Here is a 17857-nt window from a genome sequence, read left to right on the forward strand (position 1 = left end):
AGAGGCGAATGCCAGCAGTAAACCACTGAACTGAGAACAGGACCCCCGTTGAAGGAATCAGAGAAAGAACTGGAAGAGATTGAAGGGGCTTGTGACCCCTTATGAACAACAATGCCAAGCAACTAGAGTTTCCAGGGACTAAGCTACTACCTAAAGACTATACATGGACTGACCCTGGACTCTGACCTCATAGGTAGCAATGAATATCCTAGTAAGATCACCAGTGGAAGGGGAAGCCCTGGGTCCTGCTAAGACTGAACCCCCAGTGAACGTGATTGTTGGGGGGAGGGTGGCAGTGGGGGGAGGGTAGGGAGGGGAACACCTATAAAGAAGGGGAGGGGGGATTAGGGGGATGTTTGCCCGGAAACCGGGAAAGGGAAGAACATTCGAAATGTAAATAAGAAATACTCAAGTTAAAAAAAAAAAACATGAGAGACCCAACCGCCTGGTCAGGTGGGCACTCCTGAGGCTGCAGAGCGGAAGAGACCACCAACACTGCTCACCCCTGCCCACATCCCTGGCCCAAGAGGAAACTGTATAAGGCCTCTGGGCTCCCGTGGGGGAGGGCCCAGGAGCGGCAGGACACCTGCCTGAGACACTGCCGGAACCTGAAAGAAACAGACCAGATAAACAGTTCTCTGCACCCAAATCCCGTGGGAGGGAGAGCTAAACCTTGAGAGAGGCAGACAAGCCTGGGAAACCAGAAGAGACTGCTCCCTGCACACACATCTCGGACGCCAGAGGAAAAAGCCAAAGACCATCTGGAACCCTGGTGCACTGAAGCTCCCGGAAGGGGCAGCACAGGTCTTCCTGGTTGCTGCCGCTGCAGAGAGCCCCTGGGCAGCACCCCACGAGCGAACCTGAGCCTCGGGACCACAGGTAAGACCAAATTTTCTGCTGCAAGAAAGCTGCCTGGTGAACTCAAGACACAGGCCCACAGGAACAGCTGAAGACCTGTAGAGAGGAAAAACTACACGCCCGAAAGCAGAACACTCTGTCCCCATAACTGACTGAAAGAGAGGAAAACAGGTCTACAGCACTCCTGACACACAGGCTTATAGGACAGTCTAGCCACTGTCAGAAATAGCAGAACAAAGTAACACTAGAGATAATCTGATGGCGAGAGGCAAGCGCAGGAACCCAAGCAACAGAAACCAAGACTACATGCCATCATCGGAGCCCAATTCTCCCACCAAAACAAACATGGAATATCCAAACACACCAGAAAAGCAAGATCTAGTTTCAAAATCATATTTGATCATGATGCTGGAGGACTTCAAGAAAGACATGAACACACTTAGGGAAACACAGGAAAACATTAATAAACAAGTAGAAGCCTACAGAGAGGAATCGCAAAAATCCCTTAAAGAATTCCAGGAAAACACAATCAAACAGTTTAAGGAATTAAAAATGGAAATAGAAGCAATCAAGAAAGAACACATGGAAACAACCCTGGATATAGAAAACCAAAAGAAGAGACAAGGAGCTGTAGATACAAGCTTCACCAACAGAATACAAGAGATGGAAGAGAGAATCTCAGGAGCAGAAGATTCCATAGAAATCATTGACTCAACTGTCAAAGATAATGTAAAGCGGAAAAAGCTACTGGTCCAAAACATACAGGAAATCCAGGACTCAATGAGAAGATCAAACCTAAGGATAATAGGTATAGAAGAGAGTGAAGACTCCCAGCTCAAAGGACCAGTAAATATCTTCAACAAAATCATAGAAGAAAACTTCCCTAACCTAAAAAAAGAGATACCCATAGACATACAAGAAGCCTACAGAACTACAAATAGATTGGACCAGAAAAGAAACACCTCTCGTCACATAATTGTCAAAACACCAAACGCACAAAATAAAGAAAGAATATTAAAAGCAGTAAGGGAAAAAGGTCAAGTAACATATAAAGGGAGACCTATCAGAATCAAACCAGACTTCTCGCCAGAAACTATGAAGGCCAGAAGATCCTGGACTGATGTTATACAGACCCTAAGAGAACACAAATGGCAGCCCAGGTTACTGTATCCAGCAAAACTCTCAATTAACATTGATGGAGAAACCAAGATATTCCATGACAAAACCAAATTTACACAATATCTTTCTACAAATCCAGCACTACAAAGGATAATAAATGGTAAAGCCCAACATAAGGAGGCAAGCTATACCCTAGAAGAAGCAAGAAACTAATCGTCTTGGCAACAAAACAAAGAGAATGAAAGCACACAAACATAACCTCACATCCAAATATGAATATAACGGGAAGCAATAATCACTATTCCTTAATATCTCTCAATATCAATGGCCTCAACTCCCCAATAAAAAGACATAGATTAACAAACTGGATACGCAATGAGGACCCTGCATTCTGCTGCCTACAGGAAACACACCTCAGAGACAAAGACAGACACTACCTCAGAGTGAAAGGCTGGAAAACAACTTTCCAAGCAAATGGTCAGAAGAAGCAAGCAGGAGTAGCCATTCTAATATCAAATAAAATCAATTTTCAATTAAAAGTCATCAAAAAAGATAAGGAAGGACACTTCATATTCATCAAAGGAAAAATCAACCAAGATGAACTCTCAATCCTAAATATCTATGCCCCAAATACAAGGGCACCTACATACATGAAAGAAACCTTACTAAAGCTCAAAACACACATTGCACCTCACACAATAATAGTGGGAGATTTCAACACCCCACTCTCATCAATGGACAGATCATGGAAACTGAAATTAAACAGTGATGTCGACAGACTAAGAGAAGTCATGAGCCAAATGGACTTAACGGATATTTATAGAACATTCTATCCTAAAGCAAAAGGATATACCTTCTTCTCAGCTCCTCATGGTACTTTCTCCAAAATTGACCATATAATTGGTCAAAAACGGGCCTCAACAGGTACAGAAAGATAGAAATAATCCCATGCGTGCTATCGGACCACCACGGCCTAAAACTGGTCTTCAATAACAATAAGGGAAGAATGCCCACATATACGTGGAAATTGAACAATGCTCTACTCAATGATAACCTGGTCAAGGAAGAAATAAAGAAAGAAATTAAAAACTTTTTAGAATTTAATGAAAATGAAGATACAACATACCCAACCTTATGGGACACAATGAAAGCTGTGCTAAGAGGAAAACTCATAGCGCTGAGTGCCTGCAGAAAGAAACAGGAAAGAGCATATGTCAGTAGCTTGACAGCACACCTAAAAGCTCTAGAACAAAAAGAAGCAAATACACCCAGGAGGAGTAGAAGGCAGGAAATAATCAAACTCAGAGCTGAAATCAACCAAGTAGAAACAAAAAGGACCATAGAAAGAATCAACAGAACCAAAAGTTGGTTCTTTGAGAAAATCAACAAGATAGATAAACCCTTAGCCAGACTAACGAGAGGACACAGAGAGTGCGTCCAAATTAACAAAATCAGAAATGAAAAGGGAGACATAACTACAGATTCGGAGGAAATTCAAAAAATCATCAGATCTTACTATAAAAACCTATATTCAACAAAATTTGAAAATCTTCAGGAAATGGACAATTTCCTAGACAGATACCAGGTATCGAAGTTAAATCAGGAACAGATAAACCAGTTAAACAACCCCATAACTCCTAAGGAAATAGAAGCAGTCATTAAAGGTCTCCCAACCAAAAAGAGCCCAGGTCCAGATGGGTTTAGTGCAGAATTCTATCAAACCTTCATAGAAGACCTCATACCAATATTATCCAAACTATTCCACAAAATTGAAACAGATGGAGCCCTACCAAATTCCTTCTACGAAGCCACAATTACTCTTATACCTAAACCACACAAAGACACAACAAAGAGAACTTCAGACCAATTTCCCTTATGAATATCGACGCAAAAATACTCAATAAAATTCTGGCAAACTGAATCCAAGAGCACATCAAAACAATCATCCACCATGATCAAGTAGGCTTCATCCCAGGCATGCAGGGATGGTTTAATATACGGAAAACCATCAACGTGATCCATTATATAAACAAACTGAAAGAACAGAACCACATGATCATTTCATTAGATGCTGAGAAAGCATTTGACAACATTCAACACCCCTTCATGATAAAAGTCCTGGAAAGAATAGGAATTCAAGGCCCATACCTAAACATAGTAAAAGCCATATACAGCAAACCAGTTGCTAACATTAAACTAAATGGAGAGAAACTTGAAGCAATCCCACTAAAATCAGGGACTAGACAAGTCTGCCCACTCTCTCCCGACTTATTCAATATAGTTCTTGAAGTTCTAGCCAGAGCAATCAGACAACAAAAGGAGATCAAAGGGATACAGATCGGAAAAGAAGAGGTCAAAATATCACTATTTGCAGATGACATGATAGTATATTTAAGTGATCCCAAAAGTTCCACCAGAGAACTACTAAAGCTGATAAACAACTTCAGCAAAGTGGCTGGGTATAAAATTAACTCAAATAAATCAGCTGCCTTCCTCTATACAAAAGAGAAACAAGCCGAGAAAGAAATTAGGGAAACGACACCCTTCATAATAGACCCAAACAATATAAAGTACCTCGGTGTGACTTTAACCAAGCAAGTAAAAGATCTGTACAATAAGAACTTCAAGACACTGAGGAAAGAAATTGAAGAAGACCTCAGAAGATGGAAAGATCTCCCATGCTCATGGATTGGCAGGATTAATTTAGTAAAAATGGCCATTTTACCAAAAGCAATCTACAGATTTAATGCAATCCCCATCAAAATACCAATCCAATTCTTCAAAGAGTTAGACAGAACAATTTGCAAATTCATCTGGAATAACAAAAAACCCAGGATAGCTAAAGCTATCCTCAACAATAAAAGGACTTCAGGGGGAATCACTATCCCTGAACTCAAGCAGTATTACAGAGCAATAGTGATAAAAACTGCATGGTATTGGTACAGAGACAGACAGATAGACCAATGGAATAGAATTGAAGACCCAGAAATGAACCCACACACCTATGGTCACTTGATTTTTGACAAAGGAGCCAAAACCATCCAATGGAAAAAAGATAGCATTTTCAGCAAATGGTGCTGGTTCAACTGGAGGGCAACCTGTAGAAGAATGCAGATCGATCCATGCTTATCACCCTGTACAAAGCTTAAGTCCAAGTGGATCAAGGACCTCCACATCAAACCAGACACACTCAAACTAATAGAAGAAAAACTAGGGAAGCATCTGGAACACATGGGCACCGGAAAAAATTTCCTGAACAAAACACCAATGGCTTATGCTCTAAGATCAAGAATCGACAAATGGGATCTCATAAAACTGCAAAGCTTCTGTAAGGCAAAGGACACTGTGGTTAGGACAAAACGGCAACCAACAGATTGGGAAAAGATCTTTACCAATCCTACAACAGATAGAGGCCTTATATCCAAAATATACAAAGAACTCAAGAAGTTAGACCGCAGGGAAACAAATAACCCTATTAAAAAATGGGGTTCAGAGCTAAACAAAGAATTCACAGCTGAGGAATGCCGAATGGCTGAGAATCACCTAAAGAAATGTTCAACATCTTTAGTCATAAGGGAAATGCAAATCAAAACAACCCTGAGATTTCACCTCACACCAGTGCGATTGGCTAAGATCAAAAACTCAGGTGACAGCAGATGCTGGCGAGCATGTGGAGAAAGAGGAACACTCCTCCATTGTTGGTGGGATTGCAGACTGGTAAAACCATTCTGGAAATCAGTCTGGAGGTTCCTCAGAAAATTGGACATTGAACTGCCTGAGGATCCAGCTATACCTCTCTTGGGCATATACCCAAAAGATGCCTCAACATATAAAAGAGACACGTGCTCCACTATGTTCATCGCAGCCTTATTTATAATAGCCAGAAAATGGAAAGAACCCAGATGCCCTTCAACAGAGGAATGGATACAGAAAATGTGGTACATCTACACAATGGAATATTACTCAGCTATCAAAAACAACGAGTTTATGAAATTCGTAGGCAAATGTTTGGAACTGGAAAATATCATCCTGAGTGAGCTAACCCAATCACAGAAAGACATACATGGTATGCACTCATTGATAAGTGGCTATTAGCCCAAATGCTTGAATTACCCTAGATCCCTAGAACAAACGAAACTCAAGACGGATGATCAAAATGTGAATGCTTCACTCCTTCTTTAAATGAGGAAAAAGAATACCCTTGACAGGGAAGGGAGAGGCAAAGATTAAAACAGAGACTGAAGGAACACCCATTCAGAGCCTGCCCCACATGTGGCCCATACATATACAGCCACCCAATTAGACAAGATGGATGAAGCAAAGAAGTGCAGACCGACAGGAGCCGGATGTAGATCGCCCCTGAGAGACACAGCCAGAATACAGCAAATACAGAGGCGAATGCCAGCAGCAAACCACTGAACTGAGAATAGGTCCCCTATTGAAGGAATCAGAGAAAGAACTGGAAGAGCTTGAAGGGGCTCGAGACCCCAAAAGTACAACAATGCCAAGCAACCAGAGCTTCCAGGGACTAAGCCACTACCTAAAGACTATACATGGACTGACCCTGGACTCTGACCCCATAGGTAGCAATGAATATCCTAGTAAGAGCACCAGTGGAAGGGGAAGCCCTGGGTCCTGCTAAGACTGAACCCCCAGTGAACTAGACTATGGGGGGAGGGCGGCAATGGGGGGAGGGCGGGGAGGGGAACACCCATAAGGAATGGCAAAGGGGAGGATGTTTGCCCGGAAACCGGGAAAGGGAATAACACTCGAAATGTATATAAGAAATACTCCAGTTAATAAAAAAAAAATAAATTAAAAAAAAACATAAATACAGGGCCGGTATGATGGCCCAGCAGGTAAAAGTGCTTGCTCCACACCTGATGACCTGAGTTCAATCCTCAGGACTTACATTATGGAAGGAGAGGACTGACTTTCTGCTGAAAGTTGTCCTCTGACCTCCAGAACCATGCTATGGTGTGCACACAGACAGACAGACAGACAGACAGACAGAGGCTGGTGCACACACATCCACACACAAAGAGACTGGTTGGATGGATGGATGGATGGATGGATGGATGGATGGATGGATGGATGGATGGATAGATAGATAGATGAATACATTTAAAATAAACAAACAAACTTGAAAAAATCTAGGTCATGACCTAACTGGCAAAAGCCAATTTCCCTCCTGGGTTTGCCAGTGGTTTGGCTGCTCCCACTTAAGAGTTTTAGATTTTCCACCCTAGCCTGATACCCTCTGTAGAGTGCAGTGGCCAACTTAGACCAGAATTTACTTCACCACATAAAGGGCTTAAATGCATCCATTAGCACAGCTACTTGCCACACTTTGTAAGATAAAGCCCTTACGTTTTTCCATCACTGGCTTTGAAAACTCCCCACCTCTGAACACCAAAAGGGATGGTCAGTGCTGGTTTCACATATGTATCTGGTATTGGGCAAAAGCAAAAGGAGCAACTGTGGTCCATGTTTCACAGGCAAGTTTAGGGCCAACACTCAAGATGCACAAAGCCATCCTGCATCAGATGTCCTGTTCCAGGACAAGCCCAACACTCTGGGAAGTAAGTAACAGTGGCTGAGAGAGCTAGGTTTCAAGATCCAAGCAGGGAGTAAGAAGTGCCCAGAACAGCTCTGAGACAGTACTGAGGGAACCAAGAGAAGCCAGAGGGTAACTGAGGGTGGCTACTGACCGCTGTGCTCAGAGTGAGACCAACAGACAATTTTCCTTGCTTGTTTCCCTGATTGGTTTGGGGCTCTGCACTGTCTGAGACCCGCCAGAGAAACCTGGAGTGTTCTCTGGTTCAGTTCTCTGCAAAGTATACAAGAGTCAGGGGCAGCGGGCTCCAGAATCCTCCTCACTTACATTAGCTGTTCTGTGATGTAATATACGACCACCCCAGCCTTGTGCTCCTGCTGGCGCTTTCTAGGCATGAGTTCAGTCTTAAGTTGTATTTATTAGAGTTTGTGTGGTGGAGGAGGGAGGGAGAAAAGGATAAGGGAAGGAAGGTGGAAGGAGGAGGGAGGGAAGGAGGAGGGAGGGAAGGAAGAGGGATGGGAGGAGGGAGGGGAGGAGGGAGGGGAGGAAGGAAGGAGGGAAGAGGGATGGGAGGAGGGAAGGAAAGATGTATCTCAGGTTGTCCCTGAACTTGCTAGGTAGCCAAGGATTATCTTGAATTTCTGATCCCCTGCCCCTGCCTCCCAGCTCAGAGCTTTACAATTACAGGCAGGCAGCACCACACTTGCTGGGGCTCTAAATCAAGACTTCGCACGAACACTCTGACAACCATCTTTAAGTGTATTTTTTAATGAACTTAATTTTATCAAGGTTTGCAAATACCAAAGAAGTGCACCCCACCCCGGACCCTAACAAAGGTATGTTTGTGGGTAATCAGGGTTTAACGAATTGTTTTTCACTGCCCTCGAAGCCAGGTGGGCATGACTTCAGAGGTCAGCTCTGGGGTTAAGTTGCCCGGGTTTGTCTCCTGAGCCCAACCTGTGCATCTGGGACCTCCCTGTGTTTTAATATGGGTGTAACAGCTGCCTCATGGGGCAGCCGTGAGGACCACAGAGCATCCTTTTACAAACGTCAATGCCGAGTCTCACAACAGCTCCTTTACCCGGTTTCTCCCACTCCAAGTTTCCCCTCACACTTTAACACGTCACAAAGCCACTGGAAGGTCCCTTGCCTACTACTCTTCAGTGAGGCCCCCTGGCTTTCGCAACTACATACATTTTCACCTGCCACCCACAGCTTGTTAGTCAATGGTGTTCCCAAAATGGGGTTCCTGGGCCAACAGTACCAACTTGGTTCTGTTGGGGTTCCAGCCCACACCAGGCTCTGACCCACACTCCAGGGGTGTTGAGTCCAGCTCTGCCTTTGACAAGTCCCACAGTCTCCCCTTGATGACACTCAGCGTGAGTTGATTTTAAAACGTGTGTCTCAGTTCTGGTCTGCGGAAAAGGAAAGTGATGACCGCAGGGAGAACGTGTGGGTTGAGACGAACATTCTAGAAAGGAAGGCTAGGATCCTTTCAAAAGATCAATGGACAGAAAATGGCAAAGGGTGCCCGTTTGTGGGGGAGGATATACGCGGGCAGGAACAATGCTGGGTGAATCATGGAAGGCCTGGGAGACAGACGACAGTCATCAACCTGTGGAGAAACTATGTGTAGATATCAAAGAACTGTGGGCATGGGGCTCGAGGGTTCATGGGCACTTGGACTGTGCTTTGCTCTAGGGCTCAAGGGGAATGAGGACACCTGCCTGGGGATGTCCCCAAAACTTAATGCACAAATGGGTCTGTGAAAGAACCAGGTTATGGCTTCTGTGGATAGTCAAGACAGGGGAGTTCTCCTGGCCAGAGTAGGAGGGGGAGGGATCCCCAAGTGGACGGCTTCTCAACACAACTGAAGCCCATCTTAAGAAAGAGAGAGAGACATGGAGACAGAAACAGAGGCAGAGACAGAGACAGAGAGAAACAGAGAGACAGAGACAAAATCCTTACGTGGGAAGCTCACGGTCAAGGGAGAGACCCTTTTAAAAACCACACTCTTCACAAGTTTAAAATTCGAAGAACAGCCCTAGATGTAGCAGTGAGGCATCTATGAGCCATCGCTCACAACCACACACATCCGTGGGGGCGGCCATCCACACTCAGCTATTAAAACTCATCGGTTGACAGGAGTGACTCACACCTGCCCCCAGACCCCATTCATCCGGATGGGGCGGAGCTCATTCTAACAAGCTCCCAAAGGGATACTGAGGCAGATGGTCCCCAGACCACAGAGTCGTTTGTCACCTCGGGGGAAGAATCAGAATAGAGGTGGGCACTGAGCCATGGCATATTCATCACAAGCTTCAGCAGGGAGAGGCGGGGTGTGAAACCAAAGTGTGCCACCCACCAAAGCCCTAGGTTTTAAACTGTTCCTATACCATAAGGAAGCCCTATTATATAAGCTACTCCTTTCTGTGCAGAAGTTAAGTCACCAAGAGAGGAGGGGAGAAACAAAAAGTAATGCCCCACCCCAAGCCTGGAGCCCTCTGGACGCTTCTGCAGGGCAAACAGAGGGACCCCTAGGTCATGCATCCCACTGTTGAAATGACACTAGATCCTTGGGTTTGGGTCAGGGAAAGCATAGGAGGAAAAAACTCAATGCCCAATCTTTATGTGGGCACTGCCCTCGTCGCAGCTTCCCTCTGGTCAGAAGCATGAACAGAGACATGTTTGGCCTCACTACACATCTGAATCTCAAGACTATGCTCTTTGACCAGGATTCTAATCCCCCTTTCCCAGGCTCTTAACAGACCTGGGTAATAAGCTAGCTAGAACCAACGTGCTAGAGGGTGATTGAAGCTGGGGCCATTTCTCCCGCTAGTGACTACAGGAGACCTGTATGCACATATGGCAAAGCTATTCCATGTGTTATACAGGACTCCATCCATGGAGTTGGCCTCTGGTGCCCACTCAACCTAGCAGCCACCAGCTTAGCCGAGGGTTGATTGTGAGTCACAGAAGATGAACCCTTACTCCTTTGCATTTCTCTATTCTCGCTAACACCTGGCAGGGCCGTGGTTCCTGAATGGGAGCTCTAATAATCAGACTTGAATTATAGGATGTTGGTGTCCAATGGCAAACAACATGGCCCAGTCATCCTGGTACAGAGTCTGAGAAACAGAAGTTGCTGAGGTACTGGTCAAAAACCAGTCTCCTGAACCCTCCCCATCTAAGACTCAGTCCGTCAGATACTGTGGGATCTACCTATGCTTGTCACAGGTATCCAGGGGATATTACGCACATGAAATATGAGCCCAACAGCCTTATCCTCCTGGGAGCTTCTGGGCGCCAACTCGAAAGGATGTAATTAAGAAAAAAAGTTCGGGACGGCCGCAAACACAATAGAGGTGGGAGGCTTCTTCCTCTCCGTTCCAGCTGGGGCCCTGGGATGTGTGAATAGACATTATCTGGAGAAGATGGTAAGAAAACAGACCGAGGAGGAGGAAGAGGAGGGCGGTCCAGAATCGCTACAAATGCCCAGAGACTTGAGCAGGTCGGCTGGCTAGCTAATTTCTCAGGTGATGGGCTATCTGGCCCCATTAGCAGGTCGCATTCAAGGTAGGTCAACAGAGCAAAAGGCTAACAGTTCCACTCCACTTTAGAAGGCAGCATAGGGCAGAGAGAGAGAGAGAGAGAGAGAGAGAGAGAGAGAGAGAGAGAGAGAGAGAGAGAGAGAGAGAGAGAGAGAGAAACAGAGACACAGAGACACCTGCTCTGCTGATCACACTGCTGTCTGGCAGTCAGTCAGCAAACCATCCTCCCTAGAGTTCCTCCTTACTCTTGGGGAAGCTGCAGGTCTGGCAGGGGGGTGTTCTCAGCTCAGTTACCTGGATCCTTCCCAGGCTCCTGCTCTGGTGTACCCCCATGAGCCTAAGAGGCTTCCCCTTACCGCTCTTCCTGTGTCGACCAACCGGGGACTCTGCAGCTACCAGCAGCTGTCACGGGGAACATCAAAGAGGATGTTTATGCCAAGCCCCGTTTACACAAGCTACCTCTCCCCCAAGAGATGAAAGCTTAAAACAAACAGTGCTTCCATATGCTAGGAGCATAGGCGCATCAGCACTGGGGATCCCCAGATGGAAACATGAGTCAGGCTGGGGCAGATGCCTAAGTAAATCGCATTTGGGTGAAATTCCTCTCTGGAGCAGGAAAAAGCTCTGAGCAATTGCACAGGTTCCCCTAAAGATGGCAAGCTCTCCACAGTGGTCCAGACCCCGGACTCAGCATCATCTGACAGGCGCTTAACTCATCTCAGCATCCACACCCGCTCTCACTCCATCAGGGGTATCTATTGGGCGTTGTGGGAGGGCGGGTTGTGTGCCCAATAAGCATTTCCTGAAGCCCCTGAGACTTCAGGCTCTGATCTCCAAATACATAGGCACCTGCGGGTGCGCACAAAGGTGTTTGAGGACAGAGGGGGCATGAACCTGGAACACACAGTTTGCCCAAAGACACAGGCCGCCGAGGTCTTTTCAAAGGAGCAATCTGGCCACTGAGAAAATCACAGCAAGGGAAGCTCGAGTGTCCCAGGGTCACTGCCTCCTCCTCCTCCTTTAATCCTGCCCCCAGAGACTGTAAGAGAGAGAAATTCACGACCCAACGTGAGCTACACTCGGTCTACATTGCTTCCAGGACGGGGCAGAAAGGAGCAGGCAAGAGAGCTGGTGCAGGGTGGGGTTGGAACTGCAGTTAGGACCCACCATGGTCTGGGTGTTAGGGTTCCCCCTCCCCTGAGGACTCGCAGCTTGAAACTGTTTCCCATTTAGCTGTACCAAGACCCCATGTCTTAGTACCAAGCAAAGCCCGTAGGAAAGATATGATGAGAACTGCACCATCTTGAATGGGATTCCTTATAAAGGAAGCTCTGCCCAGTCTGGGCAACAGTGAGTCCAAGGTAAGCCAGGTCTGGGCATAGAGTCTGTATAAAGAAATTAAAGAAGCATGATGGGAGTTGTACTATCCTATCCTCACGTATGGACACAGCTGGAATTCAGGCTTTACCTACGAGGAGCAGCCCTCTCATCAGCCCTGACTCTGTTCTCCCTCCACCCTGGACCTCCTATTCGCTAGGACTGTGAGAATTAAGTGTCCGTGGTCTCGGGCATTTTGCAACAACATCCTGACTACACTGAAGCAGGACATGACACGGAAGTGAAGACCACCACCTACGCTGGTGACACCAGAAGGGCAGGCATCTCCCATTGTGCGCTGGCTTGGAAAACTCCATCTGTAAACAGGGTGGACAGGACAGCCTCCAGGTAGTCCCTCACGGGGCACTACAAGATTGCAAGCAAAGGCCGTGAGTGAGACTCAGGGGAGGTGCTGTCCCTCTGGGGATGATTCCTGTGTCCCGGGATGTGAGAATTCTTGAGCTGCTCGCAGAGATGTGGATCTGGTGTGCTGACTATGACCTGGGGTACCCCACACTGTAGTAGGGAATCTCTTTTTCTGTCTTTAACCATATGGGGGGGGTGTCCCCTCTACATTCCAGGTTCTCAGCACAGTGTCCCAGGCTGGCCACGAACTCAACCTGTAGCCCAGAGTGACCTTAACTTTGCAATCCTCCTGCCTCAGCCTCCCACATAGCTGGGATGACAGGCCTTTGTAACCTATCACTGGCCTCATGTGAGCATGTGTGGCTTGATTCCCACATGCTAAGGTGTCTAGTAGTTGGCACAGGCATGAAGTCAAATTTCCATGACCCTGAATTAACAGGTAGCTACGAGTCAAAGACAGAAGGTGGGTAGCAACTTACATATCGCCCTAGGTTGAAAGAAAAATCAGACCAAAGAGCTGAAGAGGTGGCTGGCTTGGTTGGTAGAGTCCTTGCCTAGCATGCATAACACCGTGTTCCACCTTTACCTAAGACAGGATACATCAGTGCCTACAAGGAATCCTAACACCCAGGAGGCAAAGGCAGGAGATAGGTCAAGGCCACCCTAGAATACTTGATGAGTTTGAGGCCAACTTGGACTACATAAGATCCTGCCTCAAGTAGCAACAACAACGACAAAACAGTTGGCCGCTAGACAAAACCAACCCAACCCCGAGAGAAAGAAAAGCCACAAACCAATTCCATTCTCCACCAGTGCAGAGTGGGTCCCGTCGCAATCACTGGTCTCCTGCTCTCCAAGCTGGTCATTCAACTCCAAATCTGGCTGATGGGACCCGTTTCCAAAGTGTGATTCATCCTTCTCTGAGCCAGCATCTCCATTCTCCAAGCCATTCTGAGCCTTCTTCAGGGGCATGATTTGCAAGCCACTGGGGGTAGTCCTATAGGACACGGTCTTGGTGGCCCTGTCTGGAGCCTTTCCTGAAGACCCCTTCTTGGATCTGGACAGGGGAGAGTTGACGCGCTTCCGCTTGTGGGAAGTTGATTTGCTCTTCCCGGGTTCCAGTGGTCGATGGGAGAGTCTTTCCACTGGCAGACTGCGGGCATCGCGAAGGAGCTTGGAGGCTCCGGCCTGCTTCCCTGACTTCACCTTCTTATCCTTGGGCAAGTGAAGCCCGTTGAACTCATCAATAAACTCCTCACAGTGCAGGAGGTGATGCTCCGGCTCCCACGTGTCCTCGGTGCTGCCGTAGCCTTTCCATCGGATAAGATATTCCCATTTCCCCTTCTTGTTCTTCCTCTTGTCCACAATCCTTTCAACCTGGGGGATGCAAGATGAGGCAGTGAGAAGAAAAACCCAAAGATCATTTTCCAAAGGGACCCAAACCACCTTAGGTCCAGCCGCAGACGGACAAACAGACTCAGAGAACCAGCTAAACATCTGATGGACTAGCCACCAACACCCAACCTAGAGATTCAGAGTGGGAACAAGCTCATTAACAGTCAGGCTTGCTTGCAGCCTGCGGATGTGCTGTGTACTTGACGAGCTTTAAGACAGACAAGGATGCGACATGTAGAAGGGGAAGCCATCTGCGCTTTCTGTTGAGAAACAGATAAGTGTAAAGTGGCAGGGTACATGCAAGATTGTGCCTCCCTGGTGTTCAAGGAAAGCCTTGTGTTCGGGTGTACGAAACCACCCCATGCACTCCTGCAGAACTCACTCTCTTGGCAGAACTTTATCTGGGTTGCCGAAGGACCTCATAAGGTCATAAAATAAAACCGCCTAGCCTTTGCTACCCTGAGGCTCTGGTGCTTATTATTTTGGGTAAGGGTCTTTGTTCTAGTCAATCTCAGGCAAAAAAAAAAAAAAAAAAAAAAAAAAAAAGAGCAAGGTAACGCTCCAGGAGAGCTATGGAGGGAGCTGGCTTGTTTGGAGCTCAGCTTAAGGCACAGGGCCTTAGCCTAGCCTTGCAGACATGAGGCCCTGCGTTTGACTCTGTGGCCTAGCCCCTCCCACTCAAAACTAAAGCATCACGATCACGATCGTGTCCATGGTGGCTCTTCAGCCCATACACCCTGCTGGGCGCGCCCATGCTCTTGTTGAAATCCCGCTACTACAAAGCTTTCTCTAGGGATCCTTATTTTCAGGGCTGCAGAGTAGACCCTGACTTTGAAAACCCCTTCAGTCAAAGGTTCCTAACTCTTATAAAAGTAATATTAACTGAGCCACAATATAGATGGCATCATACTAACTTATCTTCGCGATATCGCTGTTATTTTTATATAATAACTCCTCTAAGAAGACTTTTGTATTTATGCACAGGAGTCTGAGGGGTGGGTTAGTGCATGGGTAGAGCACATGGGCAGACCAGCAGTGGGTGTTGGATCCCCTGGCGCTGGAGTCACAGGTGGTAATGCCTGATCAAGTTTTTTTTTTTTTTTTTTTTTTTTTTTGGTTCTTTTTTTCGGAGCTGGGGACCGAACCCAGGGCCTTGCGCTTCCTAGGTAAGCACTCTACCACTGAGCTAAATCCCCAGCCCCTTAACCAAGTTTTAAGACCCATACTCGGGGCCTCTGCAAGAGCATGGCACACGCTCTTGACTGTTGAGCCATCTCTCCAGTCTTTGCATAATAAATCTAATGTACAGCTTTCATTAACATACGCTAGGCATTTGAGGCCGATACTGTACTGGATGATGGCCTGAGATCACATTTTCTCCAGACCTCCCCAAAAGCAAGCATCTCCTCTGTCTTCGCTTTACAATGAGGGCTCCGGGCACAGAGAGATTGAGTCGCTTAAGTCCCAAGGCTGGTGACGGAAGACCTGGGATGGGACAATTATCACCCTAAACTTTGTCTCTCAAGTGCTATGTGAGGCCAACCGTCTCAGCTGCACAAATCTTTCACACTGGACAAAGCGGATTTGCATCAATAAAACTGGGTTCTCCCTGATGCAGCCTTCGCCCCACTCCACCCCCCTGCTTCCATGCAGGAATGCAGCTTGGAGACAGAGGGGGGTCCAGCATTTGTTGAGAGGGGCCAGGCATAGCACATGGGAATCACTGTCATTCTCCCATCAGACAGGTGAAGGGACTGTGTACATTAGTTAGGGTTTCTATTGCTGTGATTAAAAACATCACAACCAAAAAGCAACTCGGGAGAGAAACAGTTTATTTTAGATCACATCTCTCAGGTCGCACTGAGGGAAGTCAGGGCAGGAACGCAAGGCAGGAACTGAGGCAGAGGCCATGTTGGAATGCTGATAATTGGCAGCAGTTTTGCTCTCTATGGCTCCCCAAGGCCCCATTCCTATACAACTCCAATCCATCTGCCTAGTGCTGGTACCGCCCATAGTGGGCTGGGCCCTTCTACCCCAATTATTAATCAAGAAAATGCCCTAAGGTTTGCCTATAGTCCAATTTTATTGAGGCATTTTCTCAACTCAGATGCCTTCTTTCTAGATATGCCTAGGTATATGTCAAGTTGACCAAAAACAATCAGGACACTGTGCACGAGGCCACTTGCCCAGGAGCACAAGCCACAGTAGAATAGAGATAGGTGTAGGTTTGTACTAATAGCTGATGTATCTAAGAGAAGGGTCATTTTTATTTAAAAATTTAAACATTTATTTATTATGGCAGGGAGGGTGCTTATGCCACTGGGCACTTGTAAAGACTAGTTGTCAGCTTACAGGAATTAATTCTTCTTCCACATGTGGGATCCAGGGATCAAACTTGAGTCATCGGGTTGGGTGGCAAGGGCCTTCACCTGCTGACTCATCTCACGTGGCCTAAATTCATTGGCTAGCCTTGTTATTGATTTGAATTTGTATTTTTGCCAGTGGTGACTGGTCAGAGAGCAAAGATTAAGTGTCTACAGACTGCCTGGCTCTCAATGAGACTTCTCCGTATCACAGTTATGCAGCCTACAGCTCAAGCATCATTGAGGAAGAGGGGGCAGAAGTAAGAAGGAGAACTTGAGAGAAATAGCGTCCTCTGGACAGGACGGGGCCACGGCACTTATGAGCTCAGAGCAGCTGTGGCTGCCTGTGCAGTACTTGTATAACAAGACAATCAACAGTCCAGCATGGAGGGAGAAGGGGTCGCGAGCCTCCCCTAGCCTTCCCCCCGTCACTAATGGCATTCTGGGAGAAATCTCACATTCATTTACATATGGGCAGCACAAACTGGACTCTGCAGGTTCTAAAGAGGAGAACGAAAAAAGTACAAAGTCTAGAAGGAGAGAGGACTGACGCTGGATCTCGGAGAACTTAGGGAAGTAGGGAAGAATGGGGGTGTGATGGAAATATACTTTATTATCGGACAGAACTTAAGAATTCATAAAAATATTTTTTTCTAGAAATGTGCTGGTGCATGCTTTACTCTTAGTGCTTGGGAGGCCGAGGCGGGCAAATCTGAGTTCTACAGCTCCAAGTGGTCGATTTCCATTAAGAAAAGCTTTAAAAACACAGCATTCGAACATATTTGTTTGTTTCCTTTGGTGATAACTGAAGACTGAACCCAGGATCCAGGACCTTATGGAATGCTAGGTAAGTGTCCTCTCATGATTCGTCGCTACTCTTCAACTAGGTGTTTCAACGGCCATACGATATAGTTACAGAATGAAATTCCGATTCGTCGACGCTGAGCTACAAAGACTGTGCTCCTGAAGCTTACAAAAGAGCGCGAAGGAGGTAGAGGTGGGCGCAGCGAGGGTGAGAACTGTTGAAAGCTAATGGATGTAAGGGGCCCCTTAAATGACCCCACTTATATGAGTTTGAAGTTTTGTCCACTGCGATCACCTCCCTGGTGGTTAACTTGCAGCAGAAGCCATGAGAAGTAACGTGGTGGCCTGGACTGCTCTACCTTAGTAAATATAAACCCAGCTAGCTCACACTTCCTCTTCATAATACTGCCTCTCAGTCAATTATAACGGACTCCTTAATTGATTCATCCCTCCTTAAACTGACCCCT

The 17857-nt window shown here is 46.6% G+C and overlaps 1 protein-coding gene across 5 annotated transcripts in view; it reads right to left on the reverse strand.

Annotated features, from left to right (window-relative positions):
- Positions 1 to 17857, reverse strand: part of Cdyl2 (chromodomain Y-like 2) — a 191045-nt gene that overhangs the window by 64619 nt on the left and 108569 nt on the right. For all 5 annotated transcript variants that reach the window (NM_001106189.2, XM_039097639.2, XM_017601238.3 and 2 more), the window contains 1 exon segment: positions 13623 to 14205. In NM_001106189.2, coding sequence (NP_001099659.2) covers positions 13623 to 14205 — 583 coding nt within the window.

This window comes from Rattus norvegicus, chromosome 19, assembly GCF_036323735.1.
Source record: "Rattus norvegicus strain BN/NHsdMcwi chromosome 19, GRCr8, whole genome shotgun sequence".
Lineage (NCBI taxonomy): Eukaryota > Metazoa > Chordata > Mammalia > Rodentia > Muridae > Rattus > Rattus norvegicus.